Source organism: Aptenodytes patagonicus, chromosome 9 (genome assembly GCF_965638725.1).
Source record: "Aptenodytes patagonicus chromosome 9, bAptPat1.pri.cur, whole genome shotgun sequence".
Taxonomy (NCBI): Eukaryota; Metazoa; Chordata; class Aves; order Sphenisciformes; family Spheniscidae; genus Aptenodytes; species Aptenodytes patagonicus.
This window is the reverse complement of record NC_134957.1, coordinates 21,769,687-21,794,694: the sequence shown is the minus strand read 5'-3', so window position 1 is coordinate 21,794,694 and position 25,008 is coordinate 21,769,687. Positions and strand designations below refer to the sequence as shown.

Below are 25,008 nucleotides of genomic sequence, written 5' to 3'. Positions count from 1 at the left end.
AAAAAAAAAAAAAAAAAAGGAAAAAAAAAAGCTAAGACAAACAATCTCATTGTTAGGTTGGCTTGAATGCCACACAGAAGTCTGTAATTTCAATAGCAAAATAATCTGCAAGCTGCAAAAGACTGACTGAAGTCAACCACTTGAAAATCTCAATACCGCATTTTCACCTTTATGAGACAAAAATCATGGCAAACTGAATACCTTACTATATTAATTCAGGAAAGGAAGCTCAAACTAGCATATAACACATACAAAACAGAAAGTTGTATTTAAAAAGCTTAAACATGCTTGGTTTAAAAGGAAAGAAGGGCTCCATATCCAATAGCATCACGCCCTTCTAACTCTAAAACTGCCTTCGCTTTTGCTTCATTCGCCTTCTGCGTCCTAGAGTTTATCACAGATTCTCAACAAGACATCATTCATTACAAACTCTGTCTAGGAATTACAGCGCGTCCCTTCAGGTCTCCCAGATATTCCCAAACAGGTTTGCTACAGGTTTTAAGGGTTGTAGCCCATCTAAAGCGTAGTTTTTTATTTGACAAGATGAAAGTTACCTCAGTTTGCCCCACTGTCAGTCCTGAATTTATTAATTTTTTTTGTTTTGCTTTACATGACAGATATATCTGCCCAACAAGGCTTCTACAGGTGAACCTATTAAGACCTACAGTTGGACCTACTAAGACAGAAATTTCTACAACTGTGCAGCTTTCAGACTTGCAAATAAACTGCCTAAATAGCACTAAAGTTGACACTGGTCAACAAGCTGTGTAATCAAGTTCCTGATTTTTTCAAGGTTTCACTCCTTTTATAAAGAAAGAAAAAAAAGGAAAAAAATCAACAAAATCAACATCACTCAATCCATCATCCATCCTGAACGACAACTGCCTGGTGGCTAGATGTTTTAACAAATTATGAAAGCTTTATACTCTTTCTTTAGTAAATCAGGGCACTTCACCTACCACCTTTTAAAGTCAATATAAAACCTTCCATTATATTTGCCACTGAATTTCTGCAATTTCTTCTTTCCCCTCCTGACTCACCACTGGAACAACTTGCCACTGACCTATCCATGAACTGATTCATGTCTCCAAATCACCTGCAGGCACAAGCTGAGCTCCAGTGATATGAAATGTGGTTTCACAAGGTTCGGAAGTATCCTTAGGCTTTCCTGTTTATAAAAGACACATCTAGCGATCCAATCTTAAAAAGTACTTTGTCATAGACTGCAGGCATTTGTTTTTATGGTGAACACAGCACATTTTAGTATTATTTTTGATATTTTCTTTTGGTGAGGTATATCCACATAAAAAGCACTAACTTTTCCTCCCCTCAAGCAGAGTGTGCAAGTGCTCATCTGTAATGGAACTGAGAATTTCAAGTTTCCACAATGTTAAGGCCATCCTACTGCAAAATTTGTATTATACATCCCTTTGTCACACCGAATTATTTCATAGAAAATCAAGATACCTTCATTTAAGCCCTACAGAGACCCTGACACAAAGTTTATAAAACCCTAACAGAGACAGTATTGTACTAAAACAGAAATAATGAAGTCACTGCAGTAAGTTCTTCTCTTAAAGAATTTCATTTAATTAGTGCAAACATATTGGCTCTGGGGCACATCTGGCACAGAAGACGTCAGCCAGCCTGAAGTTTTGCTCTTCTTGGGGGAAGAGTCAAAGAGTCTGCTTATGCCCATTCCACATGACCGTGTGAAAGACAGCTAACTTACACTGTACCTTCAGAGAATATGGAAGATTGCTATTGACTTATTTCCAATTAGGTTATTGTGGCATTAACTAACATGCCTCAAACAACCCTATAATGTCACTCAGAACAAAGAAATCCAAGTGACTCAAAAATGCAGAAAATTTAACAAAAATATTAAGACCGTTATCAAAATATCATACTGAAAGTTGAAAAGCCTGAATCATTAAAAAAAAAAATTAAGCTTATTTTCCCAACTTAAACAAATCTAGTATCACTACATTGACTACCAGATGGTTCAACTGAATAAGATTAAAAACTTGTCGTCGTCTTCTATTGTTGTGTTTATTTTGTACTATGTATGAACTGACTGGTAGGAACAGGTTAGGTCACTATGACAAAGATTCCTCCACTTAAAAAAAAAAAAAAAAATTAAGTTTTTTGGGCAAAAGTTGTAGAGCAATCTTTATAAACATTTACAGAGGCAGCATTTTTTTTTTTTTTTTTTTTAAGTTTCTTAGCAAGTTAGTCCAGTTTTCATCGTGTTTTTCAGCATTCCAAACTTCTCAACCTGGACATGGGAGACTCCTAGGTTTTTAATCTTAATATTAAATAAAAGTATTCCTTATAACAAAAGTTTAAAACTTCATAGCCAGCAGACTAGTATTGATTGATTACTTTCCTTTTAAACAAGATAGACTCTAAGTCTATCTTGCAGAAGTGCTGGGAAAAGATTTTCCATCAAAGTTCTATTGTTTGTGTATCTTCCAAAGAATTCTGACAACAATCTCCTAGCTTTATTTCTGTACAGGTCTTACATGAGCTGAACTGCAGATAGCAGAAAATGAAATGAATGTGTACGGTGACTGCGCAGGGTGACAGAAATGCAGGCAGCTGACAGGCCAACAGGACTTGTGGGAAATGGGAACAAAAGATAGAGAGCCTGCGTGTGTTTCTTTTCCCTCTCACTCTCTCCAACTCCAATTTTAAGTAGAACTTGAATTGACAGAAAACAAGAAAAAGCCCATGCAACGTGTTCATCAGCTTATAACCCTGAAACCATGGTACCCTACACTGTCATGCCTAGTTTCCTGGCATGGAACCGTTCTTGTAAAATAAAAACAAACTCAGGATGAGCTCTATGGGATGAGAATTATAAAAAACATTTAGACTGAATGAGAACATCAACAGAAGAAAAGTTTGGAGCACCAAAAAAAATGTTATGTCCATCTACTTAAAAGTAGTTTGTCACAGGGCCTGCTTATTATGCGGGACAGATCCAACCCAAAGGCTACATACAATCTCAAATCTATTTTGTCCATACTTTTTGATCTTCAAGATTGCAAATAATCTGAAATAATCCAATTTACCTTTCTGCCTGCAGGTAATCTGAAAAATTGCACGGCAAGTGTATTAGCTTCTGTGTCCTCTTCTACTGAAGCACCCACTAAAGCAGCCCCTTAGTAGTAACACTAACTGTTGCACTAATGACAACGTAAGAACATGGAAAGGGTTAAGTACAAAACCTTCCTAATGTAGACCAGGAACAGGTGGTTCAAAGAAAGACAAAGCAGAATATGGGAAAACAGGGAACAAAATACAACAGTCATAGTAAAATAAAAAGCAGAGTGGTCCAAATGGAAGAGCATTTTTCAGAATATGTAATACTGATTATAACTGTAAAACAGTCAATAAATATTAGTAAGCCAGACCTTTTTGCTATACAAAAAAAAAAAAAATCAAACGCTACCCTTGATTTTTCAGGGATTGGGGAAAAAAAAGGAGAAAGCCCCTTATTAGTATTTCAGTCTACACACGAAATAATTGATCCAACACAAAAGTGGTTTAAGCTGTCAAAGTACTTTAAGAACACAGAGGGGAGAAAGCGGGAGTGAGAAAGAGAAAGGGGGAAGAGATGGACAATCCCTATCCTACAAAATAAGGAAGAAAACATATGCAGAAACTGCTAACTGTTGTGAAGTCATGCATCAAATAATGTATATTTGCAATACTCATGACTTACATCCAGCATGTGATCAACATCAGTACCGATGATAATCTTTTTGTTAGAAGCTACTTCCTCAGAAATGTTAAGGCTTTAAAAATCAAGCCATACACAAGAGGAGGAAAGCTACCATCCCTTTAACTTTTGGCTGAAAATTAAATAGTAGTTATTAACTGCTCAAAATAAGTCTAAAACTAAGTGGTGAAGATACACAAATATGACCACAGAAAAAACTTTATCCAAGGCCCAGTACTTCAGACAGCGTGATGCTTCCCTTTCTCAACGCTGTTTGATTTTTGAAGATACATGCAACATTCATGAGGGTCAAGTGACAATACTTTATTGTTTATCTACTGCCTTAGGCATTTGGAATATTTGTGGGTGACGGACTGTGTTGATCAGACCCCTTGAGATACCGATAAACTGAAAGCATACAAAGCCAACTATTTATTAATAGTTTAACATGGCGTCTTTCTTAACACTGACTTGTTTTTTTGTCAGCTCGCTTACTTTACGCAGCAAAACAGGGGCCGTTCTGAATAACGAACACGGTAGGAGACAGCTCTTCAAGGGTAGAGGGAGATGTTTGTAAACCAGCATGAAAACAGATCCTTCACGGGGGGAATCAGCGGGACAGGAAGGAATTTACTACAGCACAAGCACGTGGGGCGGGGGCGGACAAACCGAGGGCACATCCCCGCGGCACCCAGCGGCGGGGGCACGGCGGCCGACGGCGGGGGGCGATGGCGGCTCCGCACCTCCAGGCCTTCCCGCCGAAACGGGACGGGACAGCCCTACCCAGCCCAGCCCTACCCGCCGCTCGGGCCTGAGCCCGGGGCCGGGCCCGACCCCGCCGTGCCCGGGGAAGAGGGGAGTGCGTGCCGCCGCTGGTCAAGCGCCGGGCCGCACGAGACGAGCGCCCGCCGCCCGGCTGCGCCCGGCCGCCGTCCCCTCCCCCTGCGCTACCCACTCGGCCTGCCGCCGCCATCCCGCCTCCCGCCCGACCTCCGTCAGCGCCCGCCGCCCCGGGCCCGTCCCCGCCCCACCCCCGCCGCGGGGCCGCGGGCCGGGCCGGGCGGTGCAGCCGCGAAGGCCGCCCGCCAGCAGCGGCGGCGGGTCCCCCCGCCGCCCGGCAGGGGCGGGCTCCGGGCCGTACCTCACGGGCTCTGCGGTCATGTCTCCGCTGCCGCTGCTCGGTGCGGCCGGCCAGGCCGGAACCGGGCTCAGGCGCTGAAAGGAGACAAAGCCGTTATTGCCACCATCGCAAGCTCCGCCGCCATCTTATCAGAGGGAGGCTGAGGGAGACCTGCCTCCTGCCGCCTTCCTCCTTCGCCGACTCCCATTGGCTCCTTGCCGCCCCCAGCGATTTTCTAATTGGGCGGCTCCGACGGGGCCTGTTGCTAGGGTCGTTCACGTCACCGTCCCAACCTTCCCCGCTCTGATTGGCTGGATGGAGGGTTACATCACCTGCAGGGGCCTGACGTCACGCACCAAGTCCCGTGACATCATTTCAAAACAAAGTGTATTGACGACTTTGCCCAGTAGGGGGCTCCAGCCTATGGGTGCCCCGATGGCCTCGGCCATTGTGGCGGGAGCCAAGCGCACACACATCGCGTGCGGGCAGGAGACGGAGCAAGCGGCAACAGCGAGGGTCAGGTCTCACCCCGACCCCAGCCGCCCATTTCATCATCAGAACACTGCAGCTTTGGGCAGTTCTGCAACCTGGATTCAACAACATCGAGTTAATCACGGCAATTAAATACAACAGCCATACGAAGAGTAACACTGCGATGCCGGCCAAACTCTGGTAACAGCACCAGAACGACCCTAATCCTCTGCGGGGATCACCCATCGAACTCAAAGCAGACCAGCACATGAGCACAGAAGTAAGCTTTGGAGGAGACAGTTTCCCAAGTACAGAATAAAAAGACAGCAAGATATGAATAATGTAAGCTATATTGAGAATTATCGAGGTTGAACTTGTTGAACAGCACCCAAGTTACACTGCTAGCTCGAGCCTCACTTAAGCCCAGCTTTGCTAGAACTTTTTTTTTTTTTTTAAACATAAAATTCTTTAGATAAGGAAACACATCATTGGCAGCTTCACATAAGTATGCCAAGATAATCTTCCCTGCTTGCACTAGCAGCTTCTACATTCCTGTCAGATGTTAAAATCTGTATGAAAAGAAGAGGATTGGAACACATCCCTGTTCGGAGGGAAAGAAGTTACATGCTTTCATGAGAAGGCTACCGAACTCCACTGGCTGGGGTTTTCATGTCAACTTCCATCTCCCCACATGACCAAAACAGAACTGACCACCAAAACCAAGTCCAGTACCACACAGAATTTGAAACAAGTGATACAGGTATTATTCACTTATTATAAAAATAACCAGTTGTGAAAATTAAAATATTTTTCTGCAGAAGCTAAAAAAAAAAAAAAAAAAAAGAGTACCAACTCACCTGGTTTCATAACGCAATGGGTGAAATACGAGAAAAAAAATCATAAGTGAAAGCCTTGTCATCTTAAGCATAACTACTCCTTAATATCTATTTCATTCTGAAAGGCAATGATAATAGAATAAACAGCATTTTTGCACTTCAGCACATACAAGCTTACACATCCCAGGGAAATTCTACAAACTGGTCTAAACATAATTTGCTTTGGAATTTAACATTTTACCCAAGAACTGCATCCTATATTTGCTGAATTTTAGCTATACCAAACAGCAGATTTATTAACAACTTTGTTAACAAAATGCTATCTCATGGTCACTGCTACAGTTTGAAAAAACCAAAGCATCACCTGCCTTCTAGCTAAATTTTAGAAGGGAAAAAATAAATCCGTGTTAACTGACTGCTACAAATTCCATTAAAAAATTGCAAAAAGCCATTCTATTTTTTTTGCCACCAGACAGATGAATTAAACCAGAAGCATTCTTAGCTCTGCATTAGTATTCCAATTGTGTGATTAAAATAAGAACACAAAACATTTATTTTCCTCTTTGAGGGATTTAGTCTGCTTTATGGACTAATATCCTACTGATTTAGAGTAACTACATAGATGTATTTATTCCTTTTACTCTGTAGTATTTTTTTCTTTTACTATTTCCTTGGGAGTTGGAAGAAGGTATTTGAAAGCAGTTTAAAAAAAACAAATTTAATTGCCAATTCATAACTTAATCTAAAGTTGCACATGAAAAAGCAATGCTATTGTGAGAAAAGGTCAAGATAAAGTAAGAGTGGAAATATTTCCATCTCCCAGCAATTACTCCAGAAGACAAAACCTGATACTATCATGAGGTTGTCAAAAACCAGATTGTAGAAGCACACTGAAATCTGCGTATGGACAGACACTGTGTGCATCTGTAGAGAAACGTTTTGCACATCTAACATACCTATGGTTAAGTTGCCCCAGCACACAGGACCCCTTCCTTCCCCCAGCGCTCTACTAATAGACACTGCTGGCTGCTCCACCATACCTGCAAGAATGAGGATTCAGAGCTTAGTTTGCAGGACAAACCAAGGGCCACTGTAGAGTCTCATCACACTGATTATTTTTTTTTCATAATGATAGTAATTAGTTTTCTTAAGTAGACATTAGCCTACTTTTAAGAAAAATGGCTGAAAGACATGTATAGTTATCAATTGACAAGAGAATATTTTAATAACTTTATGTGCTCCTGACCTAGAAATACAAACTACATATACAACTTTTTCAGATTATTATCTGTGATAGAAGTAGCACAATTAATCCAGAACAATAAAACACTATGCTTAAATTCATTTCATAGGAATGGTCAAGATCTGAGCTTTTAAATGGAATAGATTATGTGCAATGAAACTTATTCTCTATTTGTCAGAGAAGAAGGATAATAAAAACTGAAAATAGATGACTGCTTACTCAAGAGCCTGGGTTGTTCTTTGTTGTGCTGTTATTCTATTCCCCTTAATAAAGTTCAAAGTGGTGGTGTGGAATCAGTTGAGTAGCGGTTCGTATTTGATAATTAAACCTTTTCAGCGTGAGAAAGCAGTAAACATCAAGGTCCAATGCAGAAACAAAGTGCCAGTACTTTTCCAAATCCTTTGCGAGAATTAATTTCTTATAGCAGATGAAAACACTTTGAAATTTTAACTTCTTAAAAAATCTGATTTCAGCATAAGTGATTTTCTGTTATAGACTGGATAGTTTTTAAAACACACTATCAGAAACCATTGCTAATAAACCATAAAGGAATACTACAGACCATTCTTTTCTCCTGACAAAGCCTGGCTACAAGATGCCACGATCTAGCATAATCTGATGTCATGGGCAGCATATCCAAACAAGCATATGCAATTCAGTCACCTGACTTTCTTTGGATGTTCCAGATGTTTAGAAAGTTAAGCGACTGCCTTTCTTCAGTACTTCTAGAACTTCTACTTTGATTTGTCAGGAATACAGACTGGGAATCAAAAATTACTGTTATGCTTACTTTTACACTTTTTTAACAAGGCTCAGAATAAGCCTTGCTGTACATTTAGTTAGATGTCCAATTGTTGTGACCATAAAAGATCTACATTTTTCTCCTAAAGTCTTTAGGCAGCCATGATCGCATCATATTCCCCAGCGACTGATGGCTATCCCATTGCCTGCCAAAAGGTTTAACTTGTTCTTACCCTCATGTCTGAATGTGTATCTTAATCATGTGATTGCATATGTACCCTCAGCCACACGGACATCACCAGCCATGGGATTAATTAAGGTTATTTGCACAAGCACCAAGCCATACACAGCAGATGCAGAGCTGAGCACATTTTCCATCTTGTGGGAGGACTAAGCAGTTCTGCCCCTGAAGAGTATGCACTTATGAAGCTCCTCTGTTGAAGTCTTAACTGCAGGAACGACTACTAGGCACCACCATTAAGAAGCACGTTCTGTGCTGAACACTAAAACGGTTTGAAGACAGGAGCTTCCAGTAAATTGTAGATAACACAAACCATTACCTAGATTAATCCAATTAGATTTACTATCTTGCCTTGGGCTTAGCTCATCAGAGACCTCCCTAAATTATTTCTAGCTATTATTAAAAAACAATTTTTAAATACACCACAGCCCCTTCTCAAAAGCAGAAAAAGCAGCAATCTTTGAGGCCAGCCACGTTAACGAAACCACACAGTCCATTTTCAGCTACAGAATATACCATTTCCTCCTTTTGTTATAATAAGTGTCTCTAAAGGTAAGCTTTTACGGTACTTCTGAGCTGTCCAATGACTCACTTTCTAAAGGAGATGGCCTCAAACTCCCAGTTTTAGCATACCAGTTCTCAAATGCATTGCCTCTTCCACATTTGTTCTACTGCTCCAGAACTGTATTATACTAACTAGTTAGTGAGATGCACATGCCAATGGTCCAGAAGAATCACTTTGGGTACCAATTATAGCTGGCCATTACCTCTCAACTGCCGCACAAGTCAAATCTTTCTAGAATTGCACGCTCTCTAAATCTGCTACAGTTCCTTGCAAGCACTCGATCTTCTTTTGCTCCACTATCACACTTGTTCCCTCCTGCACGTGCTTCAGTTTCAGCCTAGAGAGCAGAAAAACTGTTGGGAAAAGTAAGCATTATTTTCATTTCACATGTCAGCATGGAAAAAGAGGAAAATCCCAAACTCTCAACAACTATACCACCTTAAGTGGAAGGCCAACGTCTCCACCATCCACCAGCGTGATGTGCAACTGTTTAAAGTTAGTTAATATACAATTAGATGCTTTTTAGAGAGAGAGAATAAAATATGCACCATGTCAGAAAAATTAGAAACAAGTCTGAAAGTTAAAGAAAAAACATTTCTTCTTTAGAATGAGATTGTAAGCCACCTTCACCTGCACTGCTGATGACTGAAGTACAACCAACCTGAAAGTTTATTGGAAGCATGGTACCAACAGGGCAGGAAAATAAGCAACAGGTACAGCAGTCCAGAGTTGTTCCAGGCAAGTCTATAGCGCTAACTAGATTCCACCTCCAGAAAAGCTATTAGTGGATCTGTCTAGGACTCCAAGATTTTCACCTCAGGACAACTGTCTCAAAGACAAGTAAAAACCATGCAATCTTTATGCTATTAGTTGGCTACATGAGAAGATCTCTAGTATTGGTATTTTGGGCTGTAATTTCCCACATAAACACATATATGCTACTACTCCAGTCTTCTCAGCCATACTCAGGTTATTTACTATATACAGACATTTTTATTAACACATTGAAGCAACAGTGGAAGAAAAGAGGTTTGTTTGTTTTGCTTTATGTTGAAGTTCAAAAGACACAGGAGCATGGATTAGACTAAAAAATTTTATTGAAACTTGTCCAAAATCCAGTCAGGCACACAATTTATCCATTCCACTAAGGCTTGTCATTCTGTATGGCATAGAAAAATGCATCTCAACAAGTTGAAACATCAAACAACTAAATTAGTGAAGTTAAGGCACTTGAGATGTGTGTTAATTTAGCAAAATTGCATAAGAATAACATTCTACTTTGAATTATATAGTCCAAGATTCAAATCTAAAGCATCGAAATTCTGTAACCCCTTGAGACAGGGGAGAGGCAGAAGCAGGAGACAAAAGTCTCATCATATTTTCTCTGACCAGTAACCTCCAAGGCCACCACAGCCTACAGAATGAAGTATTACTTAATCAGGCTGCCAAGATTTCCTGTAGTACAGGTGTTGAACTACGCAACAGTTTGGGCTGAGGCACAATGTCTTCCACTCAAGAATCCTTAAGGCAAAGTATCTTTTGTGAGATTGAGAGAACAAAAGGAGAGAGCAAAAAGCACAGGCATTCAATTGTAAGGCTAACAAATCTTTCCTGGGGTAACAATATTTATCCTGGGATTAGATAGCTCTGCCCACTCCCGTATCCTCCCCAAGGATAAAAACTTGGAGAAAATAAATGGAGAATGCAAGAACTAACATGGTGACCAAAAATCTGCTACCTGTTGGTTTGTCAAGGCTCTGAGCAGTAACTTGAAAGCCAGTTAGCAACCTTTAATTCATGCTACAGATAGCTAGTTACCTTTGTAGTTTTGGCTTGTATTTTTGAGAGTGTGAGTGTTGATCAGTATAAGAATATTTTTTTTCGGCTCTGAGCCTATGTTTACAACTTAAATGTTGCAGTTTCAGCATTTGGCAAAGAAAGTTTTTAATTAATAATTCAATTAATAACTCAGTTCTACCTGTTGAAAATTCTCCCTTCACCTGTGAAATAACCTCTTGCATCATACAGCAGTTAAGTACTCTTCTCAAAAATGAGATACAGCTCAAGGATATGCACATTCCACACTGGAATTTGGAGTATGGTCCAAGGGTTGCACAAAGGCTGAAGGAAAGATTTCCAGGTACACGGAGATATTTTCTCAACCATGAAAAGGCATGACAGAGAAGTTATTGTCACCTGCTATGCACCAACAGGAAATAAAGTGATAAATATTTCAGGGAAAAAGAAACATACGGGAAACAGATTATCCAACTGAATTTAAAGTACTGTTTCTAGTTAGTCTACAGAAATGTGGTTCTAAGCATTAAGTTCTGAATTTCACTAGAAGTAGAGCTGTTTAAGAAGATGTAAAGCTTATGAAAAAGAGATTGCATCTTAATACTCTGTGTCCTTCAGGGCAAATTGCTTGTTATATTTAAGGCACTGCATGTCATCTTTGGTTCAGTGTTTAATTATCTCATTCAGTGTAAAGAGAGGTAGCACGAACCATACATATTTAGCTCTTCCATTCCATTACACGCAATTTCAGAGTCGCCACCTTTCTGATGTTACAGATTCCAGAATCCTTTAACTCATTAGGAAACTGCAGGAAGAAAATAACAAACATTCTTATTAATTTTATAAGAAACAAAGGTGCGCAACATTCCACTTAGCTTTCAAATATGCCAAGAAAATCAGAACGAGAAAGTGGGCCTGATGCAACTACGAGGTAAGTAGCTGTGAAGAAGTAGCTTAAAAGCGAGTCTTGTAGTAACTCAATAGCCAAGACAACCACATCTTACCTACAACGAAGTTGGCAGAAGTACGTAAGACCATTGCATAGACCAGAATAAAAGCTGACTAGTTATTAAACAAGGAATAAATTCAGCTCTCTTCTGGTCTTGAGAAAAGTCTTTATAAAATAACAAGTTTTATTATTTAGATATTTTTAAATACGAACTGACTTCTCATAGAAAGGGGATTCTATTTGCCTATGGGATTAGCCTTCCAGACTATAGATAGATAGATAGATATAAGCAGTCAATTAATAGTGCTAGACTCTTTACAGAAGCAATCACAAAATGTATCAGCTTTAAAGCATCAGCCATCCTTCTTGTTCTCACAAATAAGGATTCATAATCAAGATGTATGAATACAGAGGAAGAGAAAGTAGGGGGGGGAAAGAGACACTTGTTTTCAGTATAAGTTGGCTGAGGTATCACTATGAAAACAGAAATACTTTATAATATGTAATGGCATGAAAAGGAGAATACCACAATCCTTCCTTTGGCCAGACTGAAAAATTGTGATATCCACCAAATACTGTTATTTCTGGTGATTGTATCGACCAATATTGCCACTCTTTGAGAAGCAAGTGGAGCATTTTTAAGAGAGTATTTCCCACCAAATTAGATTTCAGAAAATAGGCCCTTTGCCTATTTCGCCGTTCTGGTTTATATTAATATTACCAGACAAGGAAATACCAGTCAGCAGGAACAGATTAATTCATAAGCATACAGTCCAGATTTAAAAACAAACAAACAAACAAACAAACTTCTAGTATCACTCTCAATCTTTAAGTCCTCATTGGTGTTTACCCACTTCCTTCGAAAAACTCTGTGGTGTTGTAGCTGTATTGCAATGCACAGCAAAACAATGACTGAAGCAGCAGAAAAGACTTACCTGTATGGGTAGCCATGGTACTTAGATCTGAAGACAGACAGCAACCAGCTGAAGAACAACACCACCAAGCCAATACCAGCAATACACATGACTGGAAGAGATGCAAAGTAAGATTCTGGTAATATGACAGCTGTCCCTGAAAACACCACAGTGACTGGGGTTTTCAAAAGCATTCTGTAATATTTACAGATTTGGTCAGATGAGACCTCTATTAGAGTCACTGAGAAGGACTGGATTAACACCAATTTTCTTTCAAATTCCCCCTGTAAATCAATTTTATACCATTGCTTTACGAGAAAGTAAGTCCCTTTTTCTCTCCCTTACTAGCAAAATATTGCAAAGCATCTTTATATCTCCCCTTCTCCCAGAAGGGCTTTGAGTTTATCTTGCAGTTTGCTAAGCAACTCCAAATGCTGCCGAAAAACCAAGTGATTCACTTCTGCTCAGAAGTGGGAAGTGTACAAAAACCCACAGTGCAAAAGCATTTCTATTAAATAGCGTATCAAAAATCTTTACTGAACATGCCTTCTCTTAAACAGAAAAGTATTAGTACTTACTTTTTCTTTTCCCCACATCCATGTCAGAAGTAGCAGCTTCGTGGAGGAGTACCATTCCTAAAGTAACACCACCATCTACGAACGTTGTTTAAGGCTAAATCAACAAAATACAATAGACTCAATATAATACACTTATTCCTAATCTTGTAAATTCAGCTCCCGCTCCATACCTGGGGCATTAAAACTCACTGGAAAAATTAAAGACTTCCCAGCCAAACCAGCAACTATGGGGGGGAAAAAAGCAACTGAAAGGCATTCATAACGTCAACTTTTAGGGGAAAATAAATACAAAGTTTAAAATATAAACTGGTAGGTATAGTAGGTCTTGACACAAAATTAAAAACATGCATTTATTATCTCAGCTTGTACTGAAACAGCATTCCTTCCCAGAGAGCTCGGTCCACTCCTACTACTGTTCTACTCCACTGGAAAATCCCAAAAGGAATTAAGCTTCTGCATTTTACTCAGCTAACAGAATGAATAAAACGCATGCAATATTTAATCTAACAGGATATCTTTCAAGTAGCAATATTTCAGTCTTTTCTAAGTCTTCAATTAAAAAAAATTTAAAGCTTGTAAAATTAAGGAAGCACAGACAACTTAAAAGGCCTGACATTTGCGAAGAATGAATCCTAACAAAGCAAAATAGTGGATCCAGTGACACAAAAGACAGAATTCCCAAAGATTTCATTCCATTTCACTATAGATGTTCAGTCCCAATCCTCCTCCTGAAATCAGAAATACTTATCATTGACTGCAACCGGGACCATTAAGAAATTTTCCATTTCAGATGCGGTCTACCTTCAGCACAAGAGAGAAGTGACTTCAACCCACAGGAACCTTGCCAACTTCTACCATTTTACATGTCTCCAGCAACTGGTAGATTGGGTCCATAATGCGATGGATAGCAATAACACAAATAAACACCAACAAAAAGGTTCTAGGTTGAATTTGACTGAGAGCATCAGAAGTACAATAATAATTAGAAAAAGATCAGAAGTTCCCCTCCAAATGGATGTTTTAAGTTAAAAAAAAAACAAACCAGCACCTTTGATAATGAATACACAGCAAGAGAGTAAAGTTCTTTTAACACCAGCATATTTAAATGTCAATTGCTTACTTTATACTATTTTATTACAAAAACCCCAAAGCATCACTTGCTGAAATTGGGATTTTGACTAGATAAAACAAGAAGATAAAAGGGAGAAATTAGCAGAAGTCACTCTGTTAAAGAACATTGCTGTTGCAACAGAAGAGACTTGTTAATCATTGTCAAGCAGTGAAGAGGACAGGTACTACGAATGAAGTTTTGAAACGATGTGCCTGCAGTAAGTCTGCTATTCTGTATACTTGTGTACTATAAAGCGTAAACAATTTGGGCCTGTGAAGCTGCAAGAAAAAAGATAATATTAAATAAAATAAAAAATCCTGAATAAAAGATAAAAGAATGCACAGGCTGACACAGGTGACGAGACAAGGAAGAAAAGTTTGAGTCACAGATGACTAAAGTTACAGATGATGGATCAAAAACATACATGTGGGAACAGAAGAAAAGAACATTGAATTTTAGAGTATTCTTATGACTCCAAAGAAACATTTTTTACACAAATGAGAAAGGCAAAAGCTCTCAACCTGCAAGTTTCCGCTTGCCTTTCTTGATGGCATAATACTGGCATGGAAGAATCCTGAATCGTTAGCATGAACGAGTGGTAAGATCAAAAGTAAAGAAGGTAAGCAAAGAAATAAAAGAAGAAAGATCAGTAAGGGAGGAAGAAATTCAACACCAAAGCAAGAACTAAGTAAGTGAGATTGAAAAGATAAGAGACATGCACAGAGGAACAGGGGTTATCCTGAAGAATCTTGTGATCCCACAAAAATCCACATCTTTAACGCTGTATTCAGTTCAGTCACTAAGCAAGGAAGAAGGTGGTGAGAAAGCAGTAAACATTTTTCTATTCAACTTAAAGATCACTGGCATAGGAAAAGCATAGCTGTCAACACAGAAAGACTCTACAAGCTTCTGCATCAGTCTTAGGTGACAGTTACGAGCCTTGACGAAGTACTCCCATAGAAAAGGCAGCAGCATAAGCTAACAGAAAAATCGTCACCAACCACATGCTTCTCAGTAGGAAGGATACTAAACAGAAGAACAATGTGTGTTTCTGCCACAAATTGGGCTTGGCTGCTTCCATGGATATAGTTCTGTAAGAGACAAAGAGTAATTGAATTTAGAAAAGACCGGAGTCAACTTTGACATGATTAACAACAGCTACAGAGCTTGGAACTGGGTTTTGCACTGTCTCCTTCAGGAGACAGGACAGAAGTTGGAGCACGAACAATTTCATCTGTTGACCATTGATTTTGGGGGGGAGTTGCATCAGCATCAAAAAATTCTTCTTCTTTTATGCGCAATCAGCCCAAAGTACCATTCAGATTACAGTAAGTGCAAGTGCAGCAACAACCTTCATGGTCTAGAGCCCGTTCAGCAGGGCAAAATACCGTAACTATGCCCTCCTGCACCCACTGTGATCCAAGTCTAATCCATTCCCTGACTTAGATTCTTAGGTTACGTACGTTGCTCCTCAGATTAGGGACAGTCCCTTCAATCTGTGTGTGAACCCTACTCACTTGGCTCCAGAACCAAGCATTTGAAATCTTTTTCATGGCATACCGGGAAAGGAACATCACTACCAATACCATTGAAGCTTTATTCTTCAGTCTCGAAAAGGCTTAGGAATGATGTAAACAGAAGAAACAAAAGGAAGCGTTTTCAAGAAAACATTTAAAATATGAGAACTTCCACTCAGTAAGTTGGCTCAGTCTTATTTACATTAATAATTTACTAACCAACTGGGTTAACAGAAAATTTGAAATTTGTGAAAGAATACAATTTGTGAATCCCTTATGGGAAGCTCTACATCACTATGGTTGTGATGTTGTATCTAAGTAGAAAAAAAAAAAAAAGCTTGATAAACAGATCCACGTTTTATGGAAGAATAGAGGGCCTGACCCACCTAACCAGGCATGAAAGGACATTTCAGCAAATCAATTCCCTTCTGAGTAAAATACATGAGAGAAGCCGATATGTGATGTGTAAGCACCTGAAGAGATGCAATGGTCTCAATACATTCTGACTACTTTTACAGTGTATCTCATTCTATATTATGTACAGAGCAATATATTTCAAGTGACGTTAAAACTCATTTTTCCCAAGAATGAGATTTCATACGTCTAAGGTCACTAGACATTAATTTACCCCAAGAATCTCGAAGAAGGATGTTTTTATATAGAAGTCATTAGATGGGTGTATGAGCTAAAAAGAGCAGGTTAAACACGAAATTGCCAGGCTCAGCAATACGACTGTTTAGCATGTAAGACTCAACATAAACACCCTTATTTTGCTGTTAGCAATTTAGAACTATCATGTCTCTTCATCACCGAGGATACAATATACATACAAGACAAAGGAAAGCAAATGCCACAGGTAAATAAATGCTGAAAAGAAAACATGAAAACAAATAGGAATGGTTAAAAGAGGCACAGGGGGTCAGAGAGATGGAAAAGATCAGGTAATTTAAAATAATCTACCCTCAGAACACAGGCAAAAAAAGCATTGTCATTATGCTTCCTCCAAAACGTATCACTTCTTTTACTTTTACATTTTGGAGATATGGGGAACAACAGGAAGGATGAAAGAAATGCTTAACTTAGGTTCTGAAGCAAGGGGGAAACCCCCCGTCCAAATAACTTGTTAGCAAATAGTTTTGGTTACTCTGTATGCTATCCTCCCTACCCTAGAGCATTATTTTAGTATCTTCTTAGCTTTCTGTGATTACTAGAATAATCGAAGTTTCTGCACGCAAAAAGACCTTGTACTCCTTAGGTATTAACACAAGAAAAATAAACTCCGAGGTAACACTTTTGAACCAGTATGTCCTGTTTACAGCAGAGCACCATCCATATGACTGCTGTCTAATGCTTTATTGCATGGGAAGCACTTTGAGCAGTTTCTAACAAGAAACTGAACATGCTGCTAGATAGTAAATTAGTATTTCTTGTCTGATTAAGAATTGCACTTCTTAGTCTATCTCTTAAAAGCTTATTACTGAGCACAGGAAGCAATACACCTAAAATAACCCTAAGCAACGTTTGTCCTTACTCTTAGAACATCACAGAACTAATGCCACCATTCTTACAGAATTAATTAATCACTGAACAAAAGACTGTAGGAATGACTTTCCTACCAAAATGGAATTCTAGGTAATGGTTGAAGTTATCACACAGCAATTACACAACAGAGCACTGTGTTTTGGATTAAGATGAGTATTTTGTGATTTCTCAGTAGTAAAGTATGAGTTTGCAAACAGAGTTTCTTCTTCTGTTTGAGCCAAGAAAAGGATAAAGCTAATTGGAAGAAAAATCTAAATCTTGACTGGAGCTCTAACACTCCTTCTGTTTCAAACAAAACAAAACCCCTCTTTTACAGACATATTTTAAGAGAAGACAGATCATCTCTGAACTAATCAACAGCTCTCTAATTTGCCTTGTTCACTGCAGGAGAGGTTAGCCTCACTGACTTACAAAGAAAGAAGCCAAGAATAGAATTTGCGCTCTGACTTGCCTCTTTTAGTATCAGCCTTGTTTGGTAGAAATACAACAGAAATGCAGAAAAGAAAACAAAGAAAAGACTTACCACTTGTCCTGTATGGGGATTTTTATGAGCATAGGGTGGACCTCTAATGTGGTTCCACATCTGGCCTGATGTCATTGCTAACACAAAACACTGAAAAGGAAAGAAGAAACACTATTTAATATGGATTTTTTTTTTTTTTAAATATTTTACCCAATTTCTTTTCATTTCATACCAAAATGTACTGGTTTGGAATACAATCTTAGGCTAGGCGTTGTCCTACCTTTTATTTGTATGAGAGGCATCTAATCAAGCATTAACTGAGCTGAAAAGACCACAATCAAATATTATCAGACTACCAAAAAGTAAAACTAAAAGCACCTCATTTTTCTCTATCAGGTTTAATCATCTTTAAATACAAAAGCTTTTAAAGACTTGAATTGCTACAAAAAGTTATAATTGCTCACCAAAGCAGCAAATGCCCAGCCAGTTTTGTTATACAGAAAATCCAGATTGCTTCCACGCAAATATACGAGGCCTCCGATGACAGCCAGCAGCAGTCCTAACATCAACGGTCCGGCATAGTTTGGTGGCCTTATCACACGAATCTAAACAGAGGACATTTAAATTATTTTCCCTCAATGGGATTATACATTGCACCCACACTCCTGCTAACAAAACCCACAATATATTAAAGTGGGAAAAAATATCAACACACACACACAAATTTTCTGTATAATAAATCTGATTAGGGAAGTAAGTAATGCTTTTTCCCCGCGTTACTGTAACTTCAGTTTTATACACCTTTACCCTACCTAATAATTTAGAGACTGTTTTTCTTCCATAGGAACAGAAGAGGGAGAAGGAAGGAGATGATTTTTACCGTCTTATCAAATACAGAATTACACAAAATACTAGAACACAGAATGTAAGGAAACTTAAAGATGTAGTCGTGTGCCCAAACTAGCTTTTGTAGACAAGAACTATTTAGAGTATCTGAGAGTAGATTGTTAGCCACAGAACACAACTGACGTATCTCATAGCTGGAATCACGTAAGGGAGTGCGCAGAGGTGCTGATGCGGAAAGCCTGTGTATACTTACATTGACATCAGTTCTGTCAGCCACCCACCGAGCAAGCTGCTCCGCTGCAAAGCCGCGCACCTGAAGTTCGTATGTGTCACCCCTTTTAGGCTTCCCTTTAGCAGGAAAGTTAATGAAGGTTGGAGCAGAATTCATGTTTAGCTGTGTTTAGAAAATTCATAGAAGATACAGCACCATGAAAGGTCTACTTAGTAACACACAATTCTATTCCATTTGTATCTTGCAACATCATCAATAAATCAATTAGAAAAAAGTAACTATTCAATAAATAGATTTCACTGACAATGACTTAAAAAAAGTAAAGACAGCACACAGTAGCTTGCATTTTTGTATTTCATAAAGTAATCAATATAATCCCGCAATTTCCCTTTTGTGTTCCATGCTGTTTTGTCCTTTTAGTATTGAGAAACAAAATTTTTTTAGCTCTGTCAATAGCTGCTCTGGATAAAGTGACTGCCATTTCTTTGTTAGTACTCGGATCTATAGCTACCGATTCAAAAGATTCAGACCAGTTAAGAGGAGATTATAATAGGTAAATAAAAGTAGTTGTTTATAAAATGCAGTTCTATCTTTTCCTAACACTGTTTTTCCCATAGCATTTCAGTTTTTTTGAATCCGTTTCTTCTATAAATACTACTTTTGGTAAAGGAATCTGCAAAATAGGAATATACGCAATAATCTATAAAGGCCATAGCTTGATGAATGAATTTTTGATGTAATACTATGGGAAAATTTAACAAGAATAATAAGAGACAGCCCTTTCTACTTCTCCAGTCCAAAAGCTTCCATTTAATAAAATATCACTGCCTAAATTGTATAGCTTTTAAATAGAGATGAGGATCTCTTAACAAAAAAAAAAGTTAAGATTTGCAAAACTATAATGAACTATTAATTTGATCTACAATTGCAAGTGTACATGGAATGTTCTCATACAATTACAGAAAAAATATGTTTACATAATGTTAGCAGAAGAGCAGAATGACTGGGTACTTGAAAAGAAGTAAATTAACTAGCACTGAAAGCCTAATCTATCATTCTCTAGTAATCTAAAAATTGTAATAGCTGTTCCTAACGACACCAGAGCTTTCTATCTTGCCTCTTTGTGTATCATAGAAGAATCCCATTAAAAATTACACTGTAAGTTATTCTAGGAGACAAACTCAGAAAAAACAGAGAAGCCAGTTCACTCCTTGTGCCTACTCCAGATTTGTTAATCTTACTGCCAACATGCTACTGCCTTCTGCTCTTCTCATTTCTTCTGAGTAGCAGCTTTTAACTTTTCAATTATTTCTTTAATCATCATAACACTAAATTTTGTACGCATCTTTACCTTCTTGCCCTCAGTCTCCAAAACCCGAGTTAAAAATAATGTTAGAAGAGAAAGACATTACCATCTGAAATACATCCGAACCTTCATCAAAATCTACCATAGCAAAAAAAATCTTATTGGTAAATGCACTGGAATATCGCCAGGAGTTTGCCAGAATCTGGTATTCCTCATCAGCTTGCCTGTAAAATACACAAAGTGAGATGCTGTAGCATATGTCTGTCCAGAACACAAGTTACAAAACAGCTGAGGGAGCTGTAGCCGCCCACCCCATTAATGGGTGCATCCCACACACCCCTGCATTAATTTTCTAACGTTAAAGTAAAAGTTTAGGGCCAGACGCTCATCTAACAATCAAGTGAAGCATTTGGCACCACTGGTTTTTTAAATGCAAGGGCAAGTTTTGTTGAGTCCAGGAACACAAGCAGTGGTAATTTCTAACTGAAATTTGAAATGGAACCCAGCAGCTCATGATTTGCTAGTCCACAGAGCACCAAAACAAGTACAGGTGTGCCCCATTTTCCATGTCAGAGGATGGGAAACCAATTCATTTCAACTAACTAGGCACAAAAATCATCTTTACAGACCTTTGCCAGCTCCAGATTAATACATGAAAGCCATAATATGGTTAAGGATCCAGTATGTTATAATTGTAAATAAGTAAGTGCCCATCAACATATTAATTAACAGAACTTTTAGACTGCATGGCCAGCAGTAATTCTACAAACATTTCTTCAGCAGCTCATGCCAGGAAAGTTGAGTTTTCACCCTGTCTTTCTCCAGAAGTCTGTCAGTGTGAATATTGTTTCTGCAAAGCAGTGATTATTTTAGGAGGGAGATAATTAATTAAGGACTATGTTGTTTTCTCACATACATATTACACATACATTCCCACACATTTAATTTCAAAGATAATCCTACTATAATGTGCCCTAGTATATTCTTCCCATGTACATGAAAGTTTTATCCTATTCTTAAATTTAATTTCCTACAGAGCATATGATGACTTTCAAGTTCTAATTTAGGACTAAATTAAGCCCATACTTGCACACAACACACTGTCTGTGAGGCTGAAGAGCAGTGAACATCACAATCACCGAGTAATTTCTGGGTGGTGCCTTCACAAGGCGTCGAAATTTGTCTCCATTCATTCGAATAACGGATCTTTTACTAGTCCACTCCATTAGCTGGTTCACTTTTTCTGATAACACCATCTGAAAATAAAGTCAGAGAAACACTGTTGTTTTTTTGGTTTTTTTCTAGTCTCACAGTAGAATCTTGACTATTTTTAGATTTGATGTAACAAACAGCTGCGCTGTATTTCATAAGAACACCGACCACATGATGTGATATGTCAATCAATCATTTATCAGCAGTCCTGGCTAACCAGGGAGGTCCCAGTTGACTGGAGGTTAGCAAATGTGACGCCCCTCTGCAAGAAGGGCTGGAAGGAGCATCTGGGGAGCTACAGGCCTGTCAGTCTGACCTCGGTGCTGGCGAAGGTTATGGAGTAGATCATCTTTAGTGCCATCACATGGCACATACAGGACAACCAGGTGATCAGGCCCAGTCAGCACAGGTTTATAAAAGGTGGGTCCTGCTTGACTAACCTGATCTCCTTCTATGACAAGGTGACCAGCTTAGTGGATGAGGGAAAGGCTGTGGATGTGGTCTACCTGGACTTCAGGAAGGCCTTTGACACCGTCTCCCACAGCATTCTCCTGGAGAAACTGGCTGCTTATGGCTTGGACGGGCATACTCTTCGCTGGGTAAAAAAACTGTCTGGACGGCCGGGCCCAGAGAGTTGTGGTGAATGGAGTTAAATCCAGTCGGCGGCTGGTCACGAGCGGTGTTCCCCAGGGCTCAGTTTTGGGGCCGGTCTTGTTCAATATCTTTATCAATGATCTGGATGAGGGGATCGAGTGCACCCTCAGTAAGTTTGCAGACGACACCAAGTTGGGCGGGAGTGTTGATCTGCTCGAGGGTAGGAAGGCTCTGCAGAGGGACCTGGACAGGCTGGATCCATGGGCCGAGGCCAACTGTATGAGGTTCAACAAGGCCAAGTGCTGGGTCCTGCACTTCGTCCACAACAACCCCATGCAGCGCTACAGGCTTGGGGAAGAGTGGCTGGAAAGCTGCCCGGCGGAAAAGGACCTGGGGGTGCTGGTCGACAGCTGGCTGAACATGAGCCGGCAGTGTGCCCAGGCGGCCAAGAAGGCCAATGGCATCCTGGCTCGTGTCAGAAATAGTGTGGCCAGCAGGAGTAGGGAAGTGATCGTGCCCCTGTACTCGGCACTGGTGAGGCCGCACCTCGAACACTGTGTTCAGTTTTGGGCCCCTCACTACAAGAAGGACGTTGAGGTGCTGGAGCGTGTCCAGAGAAGGGCAACGAGGCTGGTGAGGGGTCTGGAGAACAAGTCTGATGAGGAGCGGCTGAGGGAACTGGGGTTGTTTAGCCTGGAGAAAAGGAGGCTGAGGGGAGACCTCATTGCTCTCTACAACTCCCTGACAGGAGGTTGTAGCGAGGTGGGTGTGGGTCTCTTCTCCCAAGTAACAAGCGATAGGACGAGAGAAAATGGCCTCAAGTTGTGCCAGGGGAGGTTTAGATTGGATAGTAGGAAGAATTTCTTCCCCGAAAGGGTTGTCAAGCATTGGAACAGGCTGCCCAGGGGAGTGGTTGAATCACCATCCCTGGAGGTATTTAAAAGCTGTGTAGATGTGGTGCTTAGGGACATGGTTTAGGGGTGGACTTGGCAGTGCTAGGTTAACGGTTGGACTTGATAATCTTAAAGCTCTTTTCCAACCTAAACAATTCTATGATTCATTAAGATTTTTGAAGGCATTCACAGATCCTTTTGACAGTCGTGTTAATATTATTCATTTGACCACTTAGCATTACACACACTTTAAGCACTTTGCCTTTAAGCACTTAGTATTATGCATGCTGGTGAAGGCTGTGAGCTCACTACTACTATCTCATGTTATAATTGTAAGATTTCTTTCAGTTGTACAAACTGGCCCAAATCACCCCTCAGTTTTTATTCGATACTAAGCATCACATTCTGTTTCGGAAGATTTCAAAACGTGGTGGAAGTGGAATCAACGCTAGAGGTGGAAGCACTATGGAAGCGAGCTCAACATCCGATTTTCAGCATTGCTGGAAAAAAAACTTGATTCAGTACGTATTTGGAGAACTCGGGAGTGCTCAACGCTAAACTCGTCTTTAAAAATGAGCCAACTAATTCTATAACATTATACAAAAAGATAAGCAACAAACCCCCCGATGTTACATTTATCATAAACTACTTCTCCACCCCTTATTAACACCCTTCTTCAGGTAAATACTTTAGGGTAGATAACAAACTACTCTTCTTTGACTGGCAACGGACACGAGTATATACAGAGGGGTCTTGTCAGACCCCAGGAGTCAAGCGTGTGCAAATAAGCGACATCTTTGCGATTACAACCAAAGACCGCCAGTCCACCCACCCTCCCCCTCCAAATCCCACCCAGCAGGAAGACAACACTCCTACGGTGCTTCTTACAAGAACAGAACAACCTGGAATTAAACGCGCTCGAAAATAAAAGAAAAATTAGAATTGTACGAGTCTAAAAAGGCAACCGCTCCCCGCGGCACCCAGGCGTGCCCGCGGGCTTCCCCTCAGAGCCCGGCCGCCGCCGCCGAGGGCGGCCGAGCCTCAGCGGGCGACACAGGGCGGGGCCAAGCCGCCCCGCGCGCGGCCTGCCGGGCCCCGCCCCGCCCTCAGCCTCCCCGGCGCTCGGCGCTGCACGACCTCAGCGCGGGCCGGCGCCCGCGGGAACCCGCCGCGGCCGTCCCGGCCCTGCCCCGGCCCGCCCCGCCGCCCGCCCCGGGCAGAGCGGCGGTCGCAGGCGGGGGCAGCCCGGCGGGGCTCCCGGCGGCGCCTCACCTCCTTCCGCTTCTGCCCCGCGGCGCGCGGCCCGCCCCAGGCCAGCAGCAACAGCAGCGCCAGCACCGGCAACGCCGCCATGGCCGCCCCGCTCCGCCGCCTCGCGCCCATTGGTGGGCGCCGACCCCCTGGCAGCGCGGCCCCGCCCGGGCACTTCCTATTGGCGGCGGCGCCGGCCCGCGACTCGCCGCCGGCCTCCGATTCGTTGAATCTGTCTCCAGCCCGGGCTGCCGCTAGCCCATAGGAGCGAGGCAAGCTGGAGCCGTTCGATTGGCGGAGCCCTGAGGGAGGGCGGGCCGTGCCGCGCGGAGGCGGGCCGGGACCCCCGGGAGGCGGCGGCGGCGGCAGCCGGGGTCTCCTCGCTGGCCGCCTTCGGGAGGGTGCCGTGGCTGCCCTGCTGCAGCAGCCCCTCACCTTGAGGGTACACCCGGGCTTTGCTCAGCGCCTGCGGCTCTTTAAGCACCTCAAACTGCTGCACAGCCGCAGCGTGCTCGGGGTCCCGGGGGGCGGCACCGCGGCGGGAGGCCAGGCCTCACGTCGGTAAGCCCCAAGAAACCGAAAAGGCAATCTAGAATAAAACTCCAAGGAACTTAATCGATAGCTCCCCCAAGGCGTACGCTTGCTTAATTTTATACCCGCGCGTATATTGCTGGGTCGCAATAAAAAGATTGTTAAAATCGTAAAGGCATTCGGGAAATCCTCAGCCGGTGTGTAACGGCTTACGGGCTCTCGAGCGTAGTGGCCACAGAAAACCGTGGTTTTACTCGTGCTTCGATTTTTATTTCTCTATTCGCGGACGCGATAGAAAGTATTTCTGGCGCCGCGGGCCTCGCTGCAA

General features: G+C 41.1%; 2 protein-coding genes across 4 annotated transcripts in view; both read right to left on the bottom strand.

Moving 5' to 3' along the window:
• The window catches only part of ATRX (ATRX chromatin remodeler), an 89,735-nt gene extending 84,700 nt beyond the window's left edge, over nucleotides 1-5,035 (bottom strand). For both annotated transcript variants that reach the window (XM_076347421.1, XM_076347423.1), the window contains exon 1: nucleotides 4,869-5,035. In XM_076347421.1, the coding sequence (XP_076203536.1) occupies nucleotides 4,869-4,888 (20 nt within the window). In that variant the 5' untranslated portion in view covers nucleotides 4,889-5,035. The remainder of the gene's footprint in view (nucleotides 1-4,868) is intronic.
• Nucleotides 5,036-10,023: 4,988 nt separating this feature from the next.
• MAGT1 (magnesium transporter 1) lies at nucleotides 10,024-24,296 on the bottom strand. Of its 2 annotated transcripts, none has more exons than XM_076347420.1 (10): nucleotides 24,171-24,296; nucleotides 21,286-21,455; nucleotides 20,306-20,423; nucleotides 18,915-19,055; nucleotides 18,280-18,420; nucleotides 17,876-17,965; nucleotides 15,321-15,384; nucleotides 13,183-13,257; nucleotides 12,626-12,716; nucleotides 10,024-11,546 (listed from the first exon to the last, which is right to left on the bottom strand). In XM_076347420.1, the coding sequence occupies exons 1-10, from the start codon at nucleotides 24,279-24,281 to the stop codon at nucleotides 11,531-11,533; spliced, it is 1,017 nt and encodes a 338-aa protein (XP_076203535.1). In that variant the 5' UTR covers nucleotides 24,282-24,296; the 3' UTR covers nucleotides 10,024-11,530. The 2 variants fall into 2 exon arrangements, with proteins under 2 accessions (XP_076203535.1, XP_076203534.1); XM_076347419.1 differs by lacking the exon at nucleotides 24,171-24,296 and adding an exon at nucleotides 21,918-22,138.
• Between the last annotated feature and the right edge of the window lie 712 nt (nucleotides 24,297-25,008).

Coding starts and splice junctions, on each gene's coding strand:
- MAGT1 (XM_076347420.1), bottom strand. CDS start 24,281: ATGGGCGCGAGGCGGCGGAGCGGGGCGGCCATGGCGGCGTTGCCGGTG. Junction 18,421..18,914: donor CTGACAGAACTGATGTCAAT/GTAAGTATACAC, acceptor TCCTCTGTTTAG/ATTCGTGTGATAAGGCCACC. Junction 13,258..15,320: donor ACACATTGTTCTTCTGTTTA/GTATCCTTCCTA, acceptor CAACGTTCGTAG/ATGGTGGTGTTACTTTAGGA.